At 43.1% G+C, this 21,308-nt stretch overlaps 1 protein-coding gene across 1 annotated transcript; it reads right to left on the minus strand.

Annotated features, from left to right (window-relative positions):
- Nucleotides 1–3,436: 3,436 nt before the first annotated feature.
- Nucleotides 3,437–12,772, minus strand: LOC147217190 (transmembrane protein 235-like). The gene is made up of 5 exons (XM_086175791.1): nt 12,758–12,772; nt 12,286–12,630; nt 9,582–9,659; nt 8,837–8,974; nt 3,437–4,577 (listed from the first exon to the last, which is right to left on the minus strand). The coding sequence occupies exons 2-5, from the start codon at nt 12,452–12,454 to the stop codon at nt 4,333–4,335; spliced, it is 630 nt and encodes a 209-aa protein (XP_086031917.1). The 5' UTR covers nt 12,455–12,630; nt 12,758–12,772; the 3' UTR covers nt 3,437–4,332.
- Nucleotides 12,773–21,308: the final 8,536 nt, after the last annotated feature.

Raw genomic sequence — 21,308 nt, forward strand, 5'->3', positions numbered from 1 at the left:
AATATTTATGACTATATTTCAATGAATGAATGTCACTCGCAACATAATTTGCAGAACAGAACTGGATCTCTCTTGTTGTTGTTCCCTCTGCTGTCTGTTTATTTGCGGACGTCTTTTGCTATCTTTTAATCGTCTATTTCTATTTATATTCATATTCATTGACACTATAACTGTTACGCTGCTGTGACAAAAGAATTTCCCCATAAAGTTGATCTCATTTCCATGGAGTCATGCTCAGTCCTCTGCTCTCTAATGCAAATTAGCTATGTTTTCTATCTTCTCGCGCGTTTAGCCGGCAGACGTTGGTTAAAAACACGAGAGCGGTGACAGCTTTACCTTTACACGACTGCTTTTCACCGGAAGGCTTAGGAAGGAAGGGCGAGGGGAGGGTTAAACCACACTACCTTTCACGAGAATCAATAAATTCAGTGCCTGTTCCTCCTGGTTATAAGCCGCCTGGAAGTGGATCTGGATGGGAGAACATCTGGACATATGTGATACATGTTTTCTATACCTCCTGAGCAAACAGGGAATATAACAGAAGCTGTTATTAGTTTCTACTTCCCGGTGAAAAACACCTCTTTAGTTAAGAGCCGCCTTCTTCGGTTCCCTTAGCGCGTGCGATTATTCCGGATTTCGCAAATATCGCTGATCCTGGCAGAGATTAGTCCTGGTCCTTTGAGAAACATGAATATTAGAATCCGACCCCTTCGAACCGTCGTGGTAAATCCTCCCCGAAACAACCATTTATATTCCGTCGCGTCGAATTTACCCGGTAAAAGCCGCACGGCTCGGCCTTTTGGTGAAACGTCAAACCAGCTGAACCCCGCTCGACCCCGAGTCTTAAATAAGGTTTGCTTTAACAGCGATCCGTCAAGCTGCAACATCATGGCTCTCCACAAGGGCATAATCCTTCCTGGGTAATGTGGAAATGTGTCACGGAGAAAAAAATTGTCGGCCTTGAGGAAGTGATATATATTTATATAGTTTTCTGCAGCATCCTGGTGATTGGCTTATTTATATAAAGATATATGATAGACCTCCCGAATGAAACTGAGAGCATGAATGTCACGTGAGGGGCTTTTTATTCCAAAAGCAATGTGTTGTTTATGCACAGAATATGTTGCACCGGCTCACACAATCAGCTCTCAACCCCAGTTTTATGGCTCGTGATGTCGGACCCAGTGACGGCCACGAACGTCCGCAAGAGCAAGAGGGATGGTGTGTGTTTGCCCATTGATTTTTTTTTTTTTTTGGAGCCCCACAAAAGGAAAAAAAAAAAAAAGAAAAAGAAAAACAGGCCGCAAACAAGATCACATCGTGTTCATACGGAGACGCCGGAGAAAACGGTCCGGGGATAATTCGATGTGTCGCGCTTCTCGTTTTCCGGGATTTCATTCGAGGGGCGCCCGAGGAGGGAGCAGATGTATCAAGCTATGGATTTATTTCGTGTCTTGGGACAAGAATTGAATAAAAGAGGAATTCTGAACGCTGTAAAGAGTCCTACATTGATAAAATCTTAAAACTAAGAGCCTTCTCCCCTTCAAGGGCGCGACCAAAGACCGATAGCATCGTTGCTCGGGTTCCACCACCGGCGCAGACTGAATAATTACATATTATAAAACTTTAATGGGTTGTCAGGAGGCTTCATATATAAAAGTAGTGCTGCCGTACTTCGGCCCTTTATGGCTCTCGCTCCGTGGCAGCACCTGAGATGCATTCGCGCTGCGGCGAAACGGCAAACAAATCGAGAGCGCGCAGCCTTTCCTTGTCAGGTATTCAGATTCACTCGGCGAGATTCATTAAATCACGGCGCGAATCACAATCAGGGAAACGCGAGTGCACATTTTAATAACCGCTGCATCTCTGCCGCGGGCTCATTTAGAGAGGATGTTTTCGCTGTAGCGCTGAGAAATATCATTTTTAACTGTGGTTGGAACACGTCTTTGTATTTATGACACTTTGGGTATTCATCTGGGATTTATCTTGATTATGAGCATTCATTTTTGGTTAATTCTCACCACTAATGTTTGCTTTTCCCGATATATAAACATACCACCCCCCGAACCACCCCCCTTTCTTTCCTTTTGTAACAATGGTGTTCAAAAAAGGGCAAATCAAAATGAGCACATCGGGGCGTCTAGGACTTAGTCATTTAACCGCTGATAGTTTAGCAGCTCAGTTGATTAGTTAGTTAATGTAGCAGGAACATGTCGGTTAATGTCGAGTTAAGAATGCCTCCCGGTTGCAGCAGGCGAGCTGCAGGCGAGACGCTTTTCATTGGTTTTCAATGTGGGCGACAAATATCTCGATTTCCTTTCATTTATTATTAAAAAAATCAACTTTGCCTGTACGGTAGGGGGGGTTGTTGTGCATTTAGGACTGGAAGTGTGAATATGGATGAGCTACATTTCATTTCTTCTCCTTGAGTAAGACCTGGTGGATGGAGTATTTTCAAATATACTTTCAAGGACATGGACGTATAGCAGGTGTGTGCGAATGAAATAATTGCAATTACATGATATGTATCATTCATTAACTATACGGCTAAACTTGCAGTCAGTGCCGCAGCCAATCCCGGCAGTTGCTGGATCAGTTCCCGGCGTTTCCGTATATTAGAGACGCGAATATTCACCCTCTCATTTGCACGTCATCTAGAGACACACAAGCATTCGTCCTCTCATTCACACGTCATATAAACATAGAACCATTCACTCCCTCACACATTATTTTTCATACAACCATTACCTCGCTCATTCACAATTCTGGGCAGTTTAGGGTCTCCAGGGACATGATTTTGGACGGTTGGAGGAACCTGGAGAACCTCCGCGCCGCCGTCACGTAGTAGAGTATCCATATTTTTTTAGGAAACATCCTAACAGGAGAAGTAGCTCCTTGGACCTCCTCGGAAGGATCTCATCAACCGTGCACCTCACGCCGTGGGCTGTCGGAAATTTGCATCTATTGACGAACACGTCACCCCCCTCCCCTCCTCCCGCCGCCCCCGAGTCGCTCCGGCCTAATGACAAACTCACCGATGCGGTGGGGTCATTTGGTCACAGATTAAACGTTTGCGGTTCTCCTGTTCTATTAAGTTGTTCTGCTCCCCGGATACATGTGACCGATAATCAACGTCACTTTGGATGATGAAAGTGCGTTGCTGACTGGACAACCTTCGCACAGTCACTGCCTCCGAGTCACGCCGAAGGAGTGTATCAGCGATTTTAAGCTAACAATAACCTCCTTTCTGTGAAACGGAGACGCTAAAACAGCACACTCCACCTTGTTTTTGCTCAATGAACTCACTTATTGGAAAGCCCTGAATTCACCTTCGCCTCATTTAGCGCTTATCGGTTTTTCCGTCTGCACTTCTGACTTCTCCCGTGGTTCATTTGCAGTTCGGTGTAAGCAAACCATGGAGTCTTATCCTCTTTTTGGATGATTAGTACATTTAATCAGTCACGATGACACCGAAGTTTGAGATCAAGTGATAGAGCAGCCCTTTCCTTCGCCGTCTACTTACAGCATGCATTTGCACAACAGCTGGAAGTGATGCGTCACTACTTTCCGACCACACACACACACACACAACAGCAGAAAACCCGATGGCGTTCAATAATAAAAGCATCAGCAAGGGTTGCTACAAAAGCGGAATGACACATTAAAATTCACAGCATTGCAAAGTGCTTATTGTGTTTTTAACAGTGCCTTAATGCTTCAAAAAACAAGACGGAAGCTTAAGTCTGTCAAAAGGTCTCCACCGGGACGGATACGGGATCGAAGTGAACCTGTCTTTAGTCGTTTTCTTGTCGAAATCTTCTCGTCGTGGCAACTGGACTTGAACGACAAGGAGGTTTCGACAAGAATTCACCACGACCTGGATGACTGAGAACCTCCGCAGACATGTCTTTAGTTGTATTTCTCTGTAAGAGGCGTCAGGTAGCTGAACAGAATATACAAGTATTGTCTCATTGTAAAGCTGCGATACCCTGTCCTATTTTTACAATTACAAAGAAAAGCGAGAGTACAAAGAAATGAAGTAGGACGGCTGAATAATTAGCCTGTTCGATTCTTTGTTTTCTGCGGCGGCGTTATTACGGGGACGCTGAAGAGAACGCGTCACGAGGGTCGGCGCTCGTAACAAAGGTGAAGCTAATCCGTCACGTTTCTGTGGATGCGGTTGCGTAAACGTCGGCACGATGATTTCACCTACATTACATTTCCTGGAACCGTAACCCGCCCGCTGGCGTTCTAATACGCTTTCTTTGAAAACACAAGTTATCATCCAATCCGCAGTCTTCTAGGTGCACGTGCGCCCCAAAGGGATTAAACCTACAACATGGCGATCACCACACCGGAGTCATACCGTCCCTTCATCTGGATTATTCTAGCGGCCAAAAGTAGCAGCATGCTGGTGACCACTTCCAGGCTGTAGGAGAGCCAGGCGATGGCAAAGGACCAGTCGAACGACACGTCCACGTAGACGAGGTTCTCTGGGGCTATGGATCGCTGGAACTCTTCCATGGCCTGGTTGGAATATCTGATGTAGAAACTGATCCCTGTCAGGGTAAACAGACCTGTGGATGCAAAGAAACCAGGGAGAAGGGAAATTAGCAGTCGGGGGGGGAGGAAAGAGGGAGCGGCACATCCAGATTTTAAGCACTGGACTGTGACTGCGAAATGGATTTTGCGGCATCTGGAAGAATCGAAAAGGCATTTGCTTTGTGAAATCACCCCGCCGTTTAATCTGCGTGATGAATGGGGGAAATTGTACCCATTAAAAAAAGGAATTAGCAAATATGACTTTTTCCCAGCACAACTCAATTCACAGAAAGCCATGAGCGCTTTACGAAACAAAATATAATCGTAAAGCCCCTTGGGGTATTGAGATGAATAATTAGATTATGAATCCCCAGGCATAAATTGTGGAAAATCCATTTTTTTTTGATACATCTCAATGGCACGCAAACACGAGAACACGGTCAGAGACTACTACATATAATTAGGCATGGGATTTGAACAAATATATCATCTAATTAATTTGAGGATTTGTCATTAATTAATTGGAATTAATTACATTTCAATATTTGACACGGAAACAAAGCAAAGTTTGTTCGCTGGATGAATCAATAGACGGGAGCTTAAACGTCAAAATCCTGTTTATTTTCCCCATCAGTCGACCGCACAGACGGATAGATGAGTGCAGATAACACATTAGTGCCTGTCTTCATCATGACCGCTTCTACTTGTCTTTCATCCTCAAACAGCTGCCGGGTTTGTTTTGACATTGTCTTTTTGGGTGGCGGTTTGTAATCCTCATCAACTGAATAAATCTGCAGCACAACATTACTGACCTGTGCGTTGAAACAAAGCTAATATTACCGTCCAGCCCGCTAGAATAAAGCTTACATTACTGGTCGGTTTGTTCCTACAAAGCTAGCATTACCGAGCTGAACGCAAATACAAAGTTAGCATTAGCGATCTACCTGCTTGTACAAAATTAGCATTACTGACCTGCATGCTCATGCAAAGCTACCATGACTGACCTGCATGCTAATACGAAAACGGCAGTAGTGATCTCCTTGCATATACAAAACTAATATTATCGGTCTGTCTATTCCTAAAAGCTAGCATTATTAGTCCAAGTGTTCCTACAAAGCTAGCATGAGTGAACTGTGTGCTAGTACAAAGTTAGCATTAGCGATCTGCATGCTGAACAAAGTTAGAATTACCGATTTATGTGCTTGTGCAAAGCTAACAGTCCTGGTCTGTGTGTTCCTACAAAGCTGGAATTACAGACGTGCATGCTAGAACAAAGTTAGCATTAGCGACCTGCGTGCTGGGACACAGTTATCATTGCTCATTTGCATGCTTGTGCAAAGTTAGCATTAGCGTTTGGTGGGTCGTACAAAGTTAGCATTACTGACATGTGTGCTCGCACAAAGCTAACAGTCCCGTGCTGTGTATTCCTACAAAGCTAGCATTATCGACTTGCACACTAGAGAAAAAGTTAGCATTAGCGATCTACCTACTTGTACAAAATGAGCATTACTGATCTTCATGCTTGTACAACGCTTGGTCTATGGTCTGTGTTCCTACAAAGCTAGCATTAGCGACCTGCATGCTAATACAAAGTTAGCAGTAATAATCTGCTTGCTCGTACAAACCTAACTGTGTATTCCTAAAAGCTAGCATTATTGATCCATGTTTTCCTTCAAAGCTAGCATTAGTGAACTGTGCGCTAGCACAAAGTTAACATTAGCGATCTCTGTGCTACACAAAGTTAGCATTGCTGCCCCACGTACTTGTACAAAACTAAAAGTACTTGTCTGTGTGTGCTAGTACAAAACTAACATTGATCTGCATGCTAGGACACAGGTATCATTACTGATCTGCAGCTTGTGCAAAGTTAGCATTACAGAGCTGTATGCTAGCTCTAATGTGTTCTATGTCAAGGCAGTAACAGAGGGTGGAGGTGCTCCTGGGATACGCAAAGTACAAAGAACAGCAATGTTGTTCGTACTCCCATCTGGGAGTTTCTTACATTCAAATTTCCATTCGAACACTTCCGATTCTCCACGTCCATCATGCTATCTGAAATCTGTCCCCTGGAACTTGCGCATTGAGAAATGTTCAGTAGTGCAAATTAAAGTGCAATTAATTTTTTTTTTTTTTTTTATGTTTTTTCTTGAATTTAATCAAAATGAACACATCCCAGTTCTTATAAACCCTTTTTTTTTAACTAGATATTACACTATTTTGACATCTCACTCCTCCAGAATTAATAATTCAAATATGATTCAGATTCAGCCACTGACACAGGGTAATATTATAAAAAAAGAGAAAGCTATTGACGATGAAAACACAGACTGACCATGCAGGGAAGGCAAATAGCAGTTCTCCAGATTTCTCTGCTAATATTTTTTACTTTTCGTCTCCTGTTCTGTTGAATAATACGTTTTCATTCAGCAGGCAGTCAACAAATGCGACCGTAGTCGGTGTTCAACTTTATCAGCCCTTCCAGATACACACTTATTCACAATCTAATTTATGAAAGGGCAAACTAATCTTTCCTTCTTCAACTGTTCACACACACACACACAAATATATTTAGTATCTTTAGCTTTGCACCTGTAGCTAAAGACACAAATTGCAGAACCGATGAAAATTTAGCAAGATTATCTTCGAAACTGGAAAGTAAAGAGCAGTAACGAGTCAAATAATAAGTGATGGATGGGAAGACTACGGTGATTAGGAACAATTTTAAGCCATGATTTACGGTAAAATGGCTGAGAGTGCTGGCTGACCTCAGAGTTCACAGACTCTGTTCTACAGAAGAAACTAAAAGCCGCCTCATTTTTTCTTGGATCTGATCCTGTAAACACAGAGTAAATCTGTCAACCACGACTCGGGTTTTGATGACTCTGCTCCGGATGCATTGTAACACAGAAGGTAAATCAGAAATGTGTTCGGCTCCAGATTATTTACTTTATAGACAAAATAATACAAGCTAAATTACTTTTTTGACGCGGTGGAAGGTAGTGCAATGATTTAAGGAAGTGCACTCCAATTTCTTGATTTAAGTGAGGACCTCGGCATCAGCGTTCCAGGATGCAGCTCAGGCCCTCCTACTTACAGATAAATGCTATCTGTAAGTAGAAAAAAATCCAAATATTTTGTTGTTTTTTGTTCTTGTTTAGCCAAAATTAGGGTATGTTCCATGTAATGGACCAATGTACTCCCGTTCAGTGCACCTGCGGCAAATTAGTGCATGATCATAATCATACACGATCGCACTTCGAGGTGAACTGGGCGATCTATCAAATAAAAATGAAATTATTCAACAACTCTGATGTAATGGCTCATGTGTCTTGAACACACCCTCTTGTTATTGCGAAAAAACGGTTGAGATAATCAGCGGGTCCTTGGCGACGTCTCACAGGTCTCAAACAAACAAAAGAAAAAGATACAAAAAGACAAACGCTTTTCATGGACGATGTAAACGACCGCGTTTGCATGAATACGTGCAAAAGACCAGGGGAAAGTCATGAGAAAGGTTTCAAATCAAGGGCAATGTGCTCTGAAGACACATCACCGGGAACATCAGTCTAAGTCCCAGGCTGTTGCTGATGTCCGTGCAGATGGTGACGGGCAATTTGCTGCCTGCGGTCGCTCGAGCTCATCGGAGGCATCACTTTTCATCCCGAAATCAGCGGATCCGTTTTCTGCTCAAACCGTTGCTAAGAGCGCGGGCGGTAAAATTGAGGAGGTGGGCTTTGCAGCCCGAGCATTGATGGATACACATGCCCTCCCGCTGGCTATTAAGAGTCTATTCAAAACATCAAAACCGACGACGGCGCAGGCGCACACTCCTCCCACATATTGAAATATCTGTTTACGCATTTATCTATTTTCCCCTCGCGTGTACCCATCCACCTGCAGGCGGAACAAAAAGATCACGTGATAAGTCAAGTGGGGTTTTTAATTGTTCACAGGCTTGAACAGGTGAACGGCGTAAAGGCCTGTTATCGGATGGGAAACATCCGTCTTTTCTAGACGACCACAGTCACTGTTTTTATCTGTCGGCGCTAATAGCTGCAAATTGTGCTGTGCAATAGATACAGCAGAGGTTGATGGGAACACTTTACCTTGAATTTTCAAGGTTCTCTAGAAGTAGTGACACTCGTAAATAAGAATGGCGTGCTTACAAAGTGCCACCCGTGCAATATCTTACGCCGCACAGCAACACGGCCGAGGTGCAGATTTTACCTCGGACCGGTTTATAAGGAAAGCATTCTCGGGGAAGGCACCCCTAATAAAACAAGAGTGAACTTACTGCAAAAGAGGACGTATGAAGCCGTTCCAGCGAGCAACTTGGGGCTGCAGGCCAAGGAGCTGACAATCCCGAAAATCCAGCCAAGCACGAGCAGCACCAGGCTGAGAGGCAGGAGGATGACCACCGCTTTGTGCAGGCCTGAAACCGCATGCGATGCACGATGAAGTCAACGCACCGGCGAAAAATTAGCATTAAAAAAGGGGGTGTTTCGCCCCAAAACAAATGGCAATAACATTTATTTCCTCCATTCAGTCGTAGACTGATACCACCAAGGAGCTCCACTGAACACCACAGGAGGTCTTTCCTACCTGAGGCTATCAGACTTTTTAATTCCTCTTCCCTCAGCCGCAGGGAATCTTCAAATCTTTGTAGTTACAGTTAACAGTTAAGACAATTCATATTTCGTTGTATTCTTATTCTTCCTCCTTTATACTTTTATCTACTACTGTTATGTTTTTTACTTGAAACTCTGGCACAACAATTTCCTCCGGGATAAATAAAGTTGTTCTCATCTCATCTCATATCCCTGCGTTCTACCTTAAACAATGGTGCTTATTAAGCACCAACACAGAGGCAAGACCTCAATACCATCAAAATACTTGTCTTTTTTTTTTTTTTTTTTTAATCCCCTTAGGTTTGAATTTGTGCTAAAAGAAAAAGATAAAAGGTTCTGGCTGATCAAAGGTTGTCAGAAAAACGGATGACGTCCATTTCTGCGGCGGCCGAAAATACAGGAGGAACTCACCGAGGAGCTGCCTTTCCACGGCTGACAGACTGGACATGTTGGCAGTGAAAGAAGGGATGATAGAAACCCTATTTCCACCTGAAAATGTCAAAGGAAAGGCCACACAAGTCAAAAACAGGTGGACAAAACTGAAGGGAAAAGGACAATTGTTTCCAAGATATGAATCGTTACAACTTGTCACACTAGATTTCTGCAATGAACAAAATGGATTAGAATGATATTAAATCAATAAAACATGTCTCGGGAGGATATTGCCAAACCTGATCGGGATACGCGGGAACAAAACCCTGCATGTTTTGATTTTGAGAAATTAATTTCAGCAGGTGCTTTAAATAATAAAGTTCCTAATGACCCCCTCGGGTTGATTTGCAATGCGCAGAGTTCCCAGGGGACCCTGATGAAAAGCATCCAATTGAATCAGTGCAGAAGTCCATTATTTCACCTGATCTATGAACAATCCTTCTCTACTCGCGCTCATGTTCACTGGAGGTCACTTTTAATTCACACAAATGTTTGCCCGACTTCATCTAAGGAACTACGAAGTCACAGTTTGTAGAAGCTTTGCAGCACCTCAGCCACCATCGAATTCAGGCACATCATTAATTCTAGATGATCTGCACTCACCGCTTGGCCGGAGTCTTTGCACCCGGCTGGATTCTTTTCTCCGCTAACGGCACGTACCTTTGCACGTGGCTCGCAGCCCCACGATTCCTGATTAAAACCATCGCGGAACATGTTCTCGCGTCGAACTCCCATGGCGGGTGATTTCTCAGGCTTGAGATGGGATTCTGATGAGAAGTGCGGGGGGAGGTTTATTTTGAGATGGGGGTGTTCTTGTTTTATCCAGGTATCCATTATCTATACCAGGGATGTCAAACGTTCGGCCCGCGGGCCGGTAGCGGCCCACCGGGGGGTCCAACCCGGCCCGTGGAATAAAATCTACAATTTAGATTAATACATTTTAAAAATAACAAAAGTTCATAAAAATGTATAAAATTTATAAAAAATTATAAAATGTATGAAATTTATAAATTTATAAGGCAGTTCCTATATTGTCTGTTAGGGGTGCACTGTTTTAGTCCGTGTAAGCAACATGGCACAACACTATGCAACTCAGAACTTACAGCTGATGGTAGTAATGCGGCTTCCGGGCATGTAAATAGCATTTTTACTTCTTGTTAGAAATTTACCTGCTTTTCCGTTGGACCCGACACCCCCGTCAGCAAGAAAAGTTGACATGGAGTGTGGGGTTGGACCACTTCTTATTTTTTTGTTGAGGTTAATAAGAAACCCGTATGCTCCGTGTGGATGCAGCTACTATGAGACTCGCCATGGCGGAAAATACGACAAAATGCACGGAAAACTGAGGAGACGGAACTGAGGCAGAGTGTTGTTGAAATTGCGCTTACTTTCCTTCATGAATCTCAGGTTGTGTTTTGCAAACAGTTCATTACATATAAAGATATTTAGAATTTGCCTGTTCTCCTTTACACAAAAACAAAGGAACAATTTGGACTTGGTGTTACTTCTAGCTGATTACGCTGTGATTTTAGCAGTCCGGCCCCCCTTTGGACATCAAATTAGGCCGTATGTGGCCCCCGGACCAAATCAGTTTGACACCCCTGCTCTATACTTATCCCAAACTCAGGGTTGCGAGGGCGCCGCAGCCTGTCCTGGCTGTCAGCGGGCGAGCGGCAGGCCGCGTACAGACCAGCAGCCATTCACACGTCATGTAGAAACAACCAACCATTCAGTCAGTCTCGTTCACACAAGGGACCGTCTGGGGTTTCCGATGAACCTGTTCTTGGATTGCGGGAGGACGCGACCCCGCAAAATCTCTCTGGGCACGATGGCGGGGGAGATAATGAGTGAATTTCTGGTGTCGGAGATGGCGATGGCGAAGTCATTTTGCAGGAGATGGACATAAATGCTGCTGCGTTTTCTCCATCCATGAGCCCATGAGACACAAAAACTGATGACTTAGTGGTCGTCACATACTTTACTACAATTAAATGTATCCGTTTCGTAATCAGGGACAGAAACATCTTACTGTGCATGAAATGAGAGGGATTGAACGCCGATTGTTTTTGATCCACGTCGGCATCAGGCGAGGGTTTTTTTTTTTTTTTTTTTTGCACAGCTGGTGCAGCACAGGGTTAATGACATTTATGAAGCAGCAACTGGAGTTATTTAGGGTTTTGGACCTCAATCTCCAGAGCCAGAGAAGACCTTTCACAAGAGACTTCCCTTTCATTTTTGTTGAAAGGGGCTCAGATCCAGGCGTTCAAATCAGATGAGAAAGAATTTTTGTTTTCATCATTCTCATCAATTTTGCAATTTCCCAGGCCCAGCATTATCTTTTCTGTGAATCGTTGCAAGATAACTCTGACTCCACTTTGTGTTGTTTTTTTTTTGCATGGGAAGGTGGGGCTGAGGGGGGGGTGATGATGATAATAGAGAGAGAGAGGCTGACAATCTGCCAAAGATGGAAATAAACACAGTATCGCAGCAACAACAGCTGCTGCAGAAATTAAGACATAGCTTCATCTCAGCTGTGAAACATCAACATTTGTCTCTGCAGCGTCTGCACACCTGTCATCCAGAAATGGGAAACAGACCTCAGACCCCAGAAAGGTGTGGAAAAAAAAATAGATTTATCTTAAAAGAAGAGACAGTTCAGCTGTGTGTGTGATCAAACACATACCTTCAATGATCCTCCAGAGCCCAGAGTGTGAACTCAGCTCTGAACATGTGCAGTTCGGTTTATTGACGTCGACGATGTACCAGTAATCCGTCCCTATCGCCACGGCGAGGAGGATAAAACTGAGCAAACCTGTAAACCCCGCAGTAAGAACCACCAAACCGTACTTCATTATGGTGAAATCCGCGGGAAGGATATCCACAATACTTTTTTTTTCTCTCTAATTATTAATTTTTACCCCCCAGACTGCTCTACACTGCAACCTGCACCGACGCTCCAAGACATGCGACGCGTAAAAGCTCTCCAGCTGGATATTTCCTTGCGAGGCGCTGTCTCTCCATCGCTCCGCTGCTGGAACAAGGGGAAAGGGGGATAAAGATTGCAAATAAAAAAATCACAAAAAAAAAAAAACCCACGGGATTATTTTCAGTTGCATTCAAAACTAGAAATAACTAAAGGGAATGTGGAGACTCGCCTGTCAGGTGATCGCAGTTGAGGAGCAGCAGTGTGCGGGAGACGAGCCAACGTAAAGCTCACTGATGGTAACAGGTCACTTCCGGTTTAGGATTTTCAAATTAAAATACATATACGGAAAAAGCCAGTACCGGGTGTTTATTTTTTAATCACAAAATCACACACTTCCTGTCCAACTTTGGACATTTCCGATCATAACATTTCAATTACCGCACTAGAAGTCTATCATGTGTGGAACAAGTATGAGCGCCTTCTGAAGGTCCACAGACTTGAAAAAAAAATCCATAGCACTAACCTTTAGTTTAAAACCGATATTATTTAAAGAAAATACTTGACATTTAAATGGGTTAGTGAGTGATCCAATCAATATGTAACATACTTGTATATTTGCAATTGTATTTGCAGTCCCTATGTCCTGTATTGTAAGTCGCTTTGGATAAAAGCGTCTGCCAAATGCAATGTAATGTAATGTAATGTAATGTCTGATGTAGTTATATCAGATTACATAAGTCACGAGAGTGCAGCAGCACCTGACAGAAGGCCTTTTTACTCATATCGGTGAACGAGCAACGGACAAAGCAAGGGTGATTCCATCCATCTGTTTGTGAACTCCTTGTTTCTCTGGTCTGGATTCCTCGGCTTCGGCCACGGCCGGGCAATCTTCTTTTTTTTTTTTTTTTCTTAACAGCCAGATGGTTGAGAATGAACAGAGCGATGCGTGGATGTGACTGAGATACAAACATCCCACTGTGGCAGTGACTTGTCGACCAACCCGGGAATACACTACAGCAGTCATGCATTTTACATACGGAGCATCATTTGCAACTCAAAATTGGCATTTTGAAGACCCGGGTATTGTTTTTTTTTTCAATAATTTATTTACTTGAGAGCAGCGTCGATTCATTTCTCCACGTGCACTCGGCGATGCCTCTCCCTGCTGTTTGTTACAAAGGCTGCGGGTTTAGCATGCGTAATGTCAGCTGCGTTTTCTCAAGGATTTCCTGTCTGTCACGTGAGCTGCAGTTTCCACCTGCTGATGACATCTGCTGAGGGATGTGACCTCAAGCGTGCCGCTCTGAATTGGAAAAGTTTTCTCCGATGTATTTTTCAGCTCGGTCATTTTAAGGTGAAGTGGGGCTGCACGTCACCGGGACTCCTGGTGTGAATACAAATATCTCCCGCCTCCCACCCCGCCATGCTGGCTCACCAGGATGCTCCTACACCCCAGATGGTACGATTCATTCGTTCATTCCCCAAAATCCATGACGTTCCAGCTCGGCCGCATTATCCGCGATTACGTCAATATCTTTTCATGATTGAAAAATGAATGAAACCGGTCAAAACATTCATTCATCCATTACTTTTATTGCTTATTGACCACGTGGGGCTCATTGAAAAAAAAAAAAACCAACAGCGCTGGGCAACCTCAGTCATTCATTATCTATGATAACGGGTGCTCATCCTGCATCCTGACAACAAGCCTATGGCTGAATGGAGAAAAAAACAAAGGATAAAGACATTTCATTACAGTAAGTAATTGATTATGTACAAAGGAAAAGGAGGAAGAGGACCCAAAGAGAATCCATAGTTTAGTTTGTTTGTCCAGAGACGATTACTTTGATAATGTAGCTTATTTCAGGAGAAAGCTTCATTCTAGAGCCAACCTACTAACCGAATGTCGTGTTTTTCTGGCAGAGGCCTATTTTGAGTTTCCGGATTTTGAGGAGAAGGCTCGATATTCGACCATATCGCTGGTCTTTATTGCTCGAGCATTTCCTTTTGTGAGAAGGGCAACCATCGTCCCCTGAGCTGTCCAACTCCTCAACTCCCTGCAACCCTGCAAAGCCCTCATCGCCACGCCAGCCCGCCCACTCCCACCCTGCTGAGTGTAATATATGCGGCTCATGTGATATTTATCATATAGACGCAGAGCGATTTTGTACTGAAAATTTGCACATTTTGTACAGAAATTTACAGGACTGTCTCAGAAAATTAGAATATTGTGATAAAGCTCTTTATCTTCTGTAATGCAATTAAAAAAACAAAAATTACTTTTTCATGATATTCTAATATTTTGAGATAGGATTTTTCTTAAGATGTAGGCCATAATCAGCAATATTAGAATAATAAAAGGCTTGCAATATTTCAGTTGATTTGTAATGAATCCAGAATGTATGACATTTTTGTTTTTGCATTACAGAAGATAAAGAACTTTATCGCAATATTCTAATTTTCTGAGACAGTCCTGTGTATATATATATACAATTTTATATCATTTATATATATACATCCACATATATGTGTGTGTGTTTGTGTGTGTGTGTATACATATATATATATATATAATTCTCTTTTTTCTTTCTTTTTTTATTTATTTATTATTATGATTATTTCATTTTATTCTTGATGTTCACATGCTGTTACCGCATGTGCCCCCCAATTGCCCCACGGGGACAAATAAAGTTTTTCTAATTCTGATTCAGATTCTTCAGGTGTTTTTGTCTCTTTAAAACGCCAGCTCATGGCTCCACACTCAGCGGAAGCCTTTATTAGCAAAAGTGTTGCATTACACACATAATGCCCTTGACAAATTTTTTTTTTCCCGACGTTCTTATAAAATTGGTTGGTAACAGTGGGACAGGTTATATAAACATCCCTCTGGAGGATAGAGGTCGGATACCAGGGACAGAGTTCCTGTTTCCTCTTACCCTGCTTTTCGGGGAAGCAACCAATAATCGATCCAACCTGTCTTGTTCGGGAGTAAACAAAGCCTAAAAGTTCGGGAGTCTCTCTTGGATTCTTGAGTTCCGGATAAAGTCGGAGCCAAGTTCAGTCTGCGGAGACCATTTTAATAAGTAACAGAGGGTGAAGTGATGGGGAAAGAGCCGATTGCTTTGGAACGGGTGAGGATAAGTAGAATTTTTAACAAGTAGTAGAAAAAACTTCAAATCTAGTTAATGTTCAGACTGAGAGGACAGAATCGTCTTCGCTCTGAGGATGACGTGTGGTGAAAGCGACCCGGGTTCTGTGCGGTTTGAGTGGGTAACAGCTTTGCGCATCTGAACGTTTCATTTCCCCTCTCGTTCTCCCACCCGTAAATCTCCCGAAGCGCTGTCAGGTTCTATTTGGGCTGTGAGCGAGGAGCAATTTTCAAGCGCTGACACAAATTCGGCGTTGAAGGTCTGGAATGACTGAGCAGCTACTCAGGGATATTTAGAAGCGTCTGTGTGTATTTGTACAACTCTATGTTGGACGTCATTGTCTTGGGGGGGGGGGGGGTTAAATCCTCCAGCCGATGGCCTGTTGAGGTTGATTTTCTCGCTATTCAACAGATTTGTGATATTCCACACAAAATAATGTCTGTTACTAATTCATCCACGATCTACTCAGCTTATCCTGTACTCATGGGTCGTGGTGGTTCACCGCAGGGTTCACCGCAACGCTGGCCGGTCGAATCCGGGGCCGCATATAGAGACGTACGACCGTTCACTCTCATTCACGTCGGGACAATTCACAACTTGCCGCACGTTTTTTGTGCCGCCCAGTAACAAAACACAAAATATACACATTCAATGGCACTGGCAGCTCCAATTCCAGCATCCGTCTAACAATATATTACATTACATTACATTACATTGCATTTGGCAGACGCTTTTATCCAAAGCGACTTACAATAGAGGACATAGGGACTGCAAATACACTTGCAAATACACGATGCACAGGAAATGTACAGAACAGTAAGCTTGGGTTAGTGAGGGTTTTTTTTTTTTTTTAAATATATCCCGCCAATATATCCACTATTCCTCCTCCATGCATGACCCAAACATCCCAGTGTGGCTTCTCTGACCTTTTCTCCATAACATCTGCCATGTGCTCCTCCTCTGATGGACTCATTCCTGGTCCGACCTCTGGCTCTGCATCCTGTCTTTTCTTCCCTGTCAGGACTGAAGAACCTCTCAGACGACGGCTGAAACGTCCTCGAGTGAATAAATTAAAGTCCAGCTGCCACAACAAGAAGATTTCGACAAGAATGGTTATTTATTTATTTTATTTCATTTTATCTGGTTTTATTTTATTTTATTTTATTTTATTTTATTTTATTTTATTCTATTCTATTCTTGTCCTTACTATTGTCACTCTATTCATATTGTCGTTTAGTTCCGGTTGTGTATTTTTCACCCTTACTGTTCCATTTTATTGTCTATTATTATCCCTGATGTTGCTGCTGTTGTTGTTGTTGTTTTTTTGTTGCTGCTGTCCATTTATTCGTGGATGTCTTGCTATCTTCTGTCTCCTTATTTATATTCATATTCATATTTATTTAACTTTTTTATTTTTTGACATAACTGCTACGCTTCTGTAACAAAGGAACACCCCCTATGGGAATCAATAACGTTTATCTGATCTTATCTTATCTCAATTAATTATAATTATAAAATTATTGACCAATTTTTCGAATTACTTGTTTATTTTTCCCTTTTTGTTTGTTTTATTTATGGTTACATTTGAGCAAAGTAAGCATCCACAGCACCTGAACCAGAAAATGAATCAATAAATGAAGAAATAAATAAATCAAGTGCAAAGGGTAGGAGACAGATTTTTTTCATTTCATCGGATTCCAATTCAACTCAACTGAAAGAGACATCTGCGGCCAAGCATACACACAGCAGATGAATGAATGAATGAATGAATGAATGAATGAATGACAAAGACGTCTGATTGGGAAGCCTACAAGGGTCTCTGACCTGAGAGTAGAGTGAAAAATGACATTTCTGGCGAGCAGCAAACACTGACTGTGTTACTGTTTTATTGTATTACACTGAAACTATCACTGGAACCGCTGTGTTGAGAAGTTATGGGATGGAAATGTGTGGTTGGAGGTTGTATTTATAAGGGTGGAACAATCTTCACAAGACAGTTTGACTTATGAAAGAGGCAGCAGATTGCCACCAGCGCCCAAATGGGTTGCACTCCCAACTTCCAGCCAAGAGGATGTGTTTATTTCTTCGGCCCCAGAAATGACTTAATGCAATTGCCCCGCTGCATCTAAATCATCTTTCACAATAGCGCTTCCTAATGCTCACCTTTAAACGCGATAGAAATGCTAATTGGCGGGCGGTTGGGCGGAGGGCGGATTCCGAACCCGCCGGGATCGGCGAGAAGATTCGGTCTGAAAGGCTTTGACCTGAACTGACCGCTTTGTTTGCAATGCTAATTTAGCTCAACTTTGACTGAGCTCCTTTGGATTCGAGTGACGAAGAACAAACCACTGCATATCATTACTTTCTTGGTATATTCACGTCCAGTTTCCAGATTGAATAGCTCCTCAGGCTTTTAAATAGGGATTTAAATTCCATGGTAGAAAATAACAAGCTGATGTTGACAAATGGAATTTTTAACACACATGTCAAACTCAAGGCCCGCGGGCCAAATGTGGCCTGCTACGTCATTTTATGTGGCCCGCGAAAACGTCTAAAAATAAAAGTCAAACGCGTGAATTGACAATAAACTACATTTCCCACAATTCATGCCAATCATGTTACCCGCAAAGTGACGGCATCCCACCAATAGATTGCAGTGAATCCACATCAATGACATTTTCAACAAGTAGAATTGAGAAACAAAAAATATCCCTAAATGTCCACAGAGAAAAGTTGATGCAGATGGAAGGCTTTTTCAGGAAAGATGGGAAGGCAAATACATGCTTGTACTTCAAGGTAGAAAAGCCGGTATGTCTTTTGTGTTATGAGGCAGTGTCGGATGTCAGAGTACAGTTGGCATTTTGACTCCAAACACGGAGGTGGGTATGCTAAAGTTAGCCTTCCAGAAAAACAATAAATTGTCCAAGAATAAAAAGCCATACTAAGATGGCAGCAGAACGCTGCTTCCAAAAACACTGCGTCAGTGAATGCTAGCTTTATCGGGGCTGAAGAGTGACCGTTACATGTGGCCCTGCGTGGGCAACCATCATGCTGATGTGGCCCTTTGTGAAAATGAGTTGACCCCCCCTGACGTGAGACATAACAAAAAGCATTACTGTCACACAGTGTTGTATTTCTTCATAAGGAAATCATAAGGAAATCCATCAGGACTGCAAGGCTAAATGCCTCAGATTGTTTCCCACTTTCCCACAGATCAATGAAGAGAATAGCTTCTGGCTCTTTCAGCGCGAAAAAACAAACAACATAAGAGAACAAATGTTCTCATTTGAATCCGACCAACATCTACAAGCTCCCTGGCCGTGGAGCCGTCGGTGTCTATAAATGAATACAGTGACGCTACGCTACGATGCTAATTTGAGCGGTACGATGAGATCTCACTCAGAAAGCCCACAAGGATGTCTGGTGAGTAAGGGGTTTGACACACTGTAAAAATTCTCTTGAAAACTAGAGAAAGCGGTGACAGGAAGCTGTCAGACCCCGAAAAACAGCAGAAATGACAAGGGAAGTTCGTGAGAGTTGACAGCTGTAAGTATCCGTTTCTACTACCGCGGGTTGGAAAGGTCAGGAGTCAGAAAAGAAATAGCTGTTAAATGGCAAAATGATAAAGAAAGGGAAGAAACTGCAATAGACGTCGGCTGTTTGGGCACATATGACTTAATTATAAAATCAAATGTCATCAAGAAGCAGTGCTATGATGCCTTGGAGAGAAAAAAAAAATATTTACAAGGGATCAGGGGACCGAAGCAGTTATCAGGGTCATACAGACTTTTCAAATAAATGACTTGCCCTATTAAATACGATGCATCTATCTGTGTTAATTAAAAGAAAATCTACTGATGCTCCACCCGCCAAATCTGGCCATCCTTTCCGTCTGGATGGTTCAGACTAGCACCTTCCTCACCAGGGGGACCGTCTTGTTGTTTGTGACACTGATAGATAGAGCTAATCTTTCTCGGCACCTTTCTGCGAACGTCGGTTTTCATCAGGGACTGCGCGGCGACCATGCATCATCTTGTTGTCATCTGCAATGACTAAGCAAGCTATTAGCGTTAAATGATCCCCACACATGATCTATCTATCTATCTATCCATCTATCTGCACGTCATCTAGGCTGAAAAATGTCAAGTTACCGGTGTCTTGATAACAAGTGTGAACAAAATATGAACGTAGAGATGATATCCATGTGATTCCACTGAAGTCAATTGGTGCTATCCACCGGACCGGTTGCCAGGCAATCACAGCCAACATATCGTGACAAACAACCATTCACCCTCATTCACAGCTCTCCTATGAACCTCCTGCGTGTTTTTGGACATTGGGAGGAAACCGGAGAACCGGAGAACTTGCAGAGAAGATGGAGACTCCACAGAGAAAGGCCTCCGGTCGGGATCCAACCCGGGGCCTCCTTGTTGTGAGGCAGAAGCACTGATCTGTGCACCGCCCCTCTAATGTATTATTTAATCCTTCAGCGTGAAAGTTTCTGGGAAAGTTAATAAAGCAGGCTGGAAAAAGGAATGAATTTGACGCCAAAGTTTCCTGAGCCATGACTATTTAAACTCACGGCACTGTTTGCTGTTCGTTTGATTGGCCAGCTGGTCGCCAAGCCACCCGTGGATTAGAGCGGCACAATAAGTCTCATGGACGAATGGCTTTTGCTCATTGCGTCGCTTCACTGCATCGCGGTGCATTGAAACCCGCCTCTCCAGGTCTCTTCAGAAGAGTCTCAGAAAGTGAGAGGAGGAAGAGACGTCAATCTCAGTCATATATTTTCCCAGTGTTGCGTATCTCAGTCTCACTTTTGATTCATTTGTTTCCAATGACAGCAAAAGTGTGTCCCGGCGACTTTCTATTTCTGTGTTGCTGTTTCCACCCGAACGGCGCGTCTGGTAATGTTACAGGTGAGGAAAATTCAGGCGATATTTGAGGAGACGCCACAGGGAAAGCCCTGCTGTTGGAATTGAACCAGAAACCTTCTGGATGTGAGGCACTGAACCCCGCGCCGATGTTGGATGGTTATAAATAAAAATCCTCCGCGCATCTGAATCAAATTAAACCCGCTCCATTTTGTCCTCTGTGTATTTCTTATTAGATTATCAAAATGTCTCGGCCGAAACCGAGGGACTGGCGGAATTCCATGCAAAAAATAATTTGCAGGGTTTGATTTGCGCAGTTCCTCTGGTATGACAAACTCCTGCTCGTTGCGTCGTTCGGATTTCATCAAACGGGGTTCGGTGCGTCTAATAAAAAAAAAAGATTCAACCAAGCAGCCCGGGGAGACGCTGTCTGCAGACGGCTTTCATCCAGCCATGCAATATTACACACAGGCAATATATTATCATCTCTGCCCATTCATCCTCTCCACTCTTCTGCAGAAATACAGTTTCCAGAGAAAAACTCTGACTACCAAAAGATTTTTTTTTTCTGTGAAAGTTTATGCTGCGCTACATTATTTAGAGCTCGCATTCCGATCTGCAGACCTTGCAAGATAGTATTCTTCCACAAAAGCTGGGTGCTTATCACCAAGGCCAGCGGACAAGGCCACGCCACTCCACGTTCAAAGGGAAGTCTTCCGATTGGATTATAGAATTAAAGGAGATGAGACATTGAAGA

The sequence above is a fragment of the Fistularia commersonii genome, chromosome 28 (genome assembly GCF_037954325.1).
Source record: "Fistularia commersonii isolate RoL2024-O1a breed Wild chromosome 28, RoL_Fcom_v1.0, whole genome shotgun sequence".
Taxonomy (NCBI): domain Eukaryota; kingdom Metazoa; phylum Chordata; class Actinopteri; order Syngnathiformes; family Fistulariidae; genus Fistularia; species Fistularia commersonii.

Excerpts from the sequence above, each read along its gene's own strand:
- LOC147217190 (XM_086175791.1), bottom strand. The coding sequence starts at position 12,454 with ATGAAGTACGGTTTGGTGGTTCTTACTGCGGGGTTTACAGGTTTGCTC. Across the intron at positions 9,660-12,285 it reads GCTCTGGAGGATCATTGAAG|GTGGAAATAGGGTTTCTATC; the intron begins GTATGTGTTTGA and ends TGACATTTTCAG. Across the intron at positions 8,975-9,581 it reads CGTGGAAAGGCAGCTCCTCG|GCCTGCACAAAGCGGTGGTC; the intron begins GTGAGTTCCTCC and ends ATGCGGTTTCAG.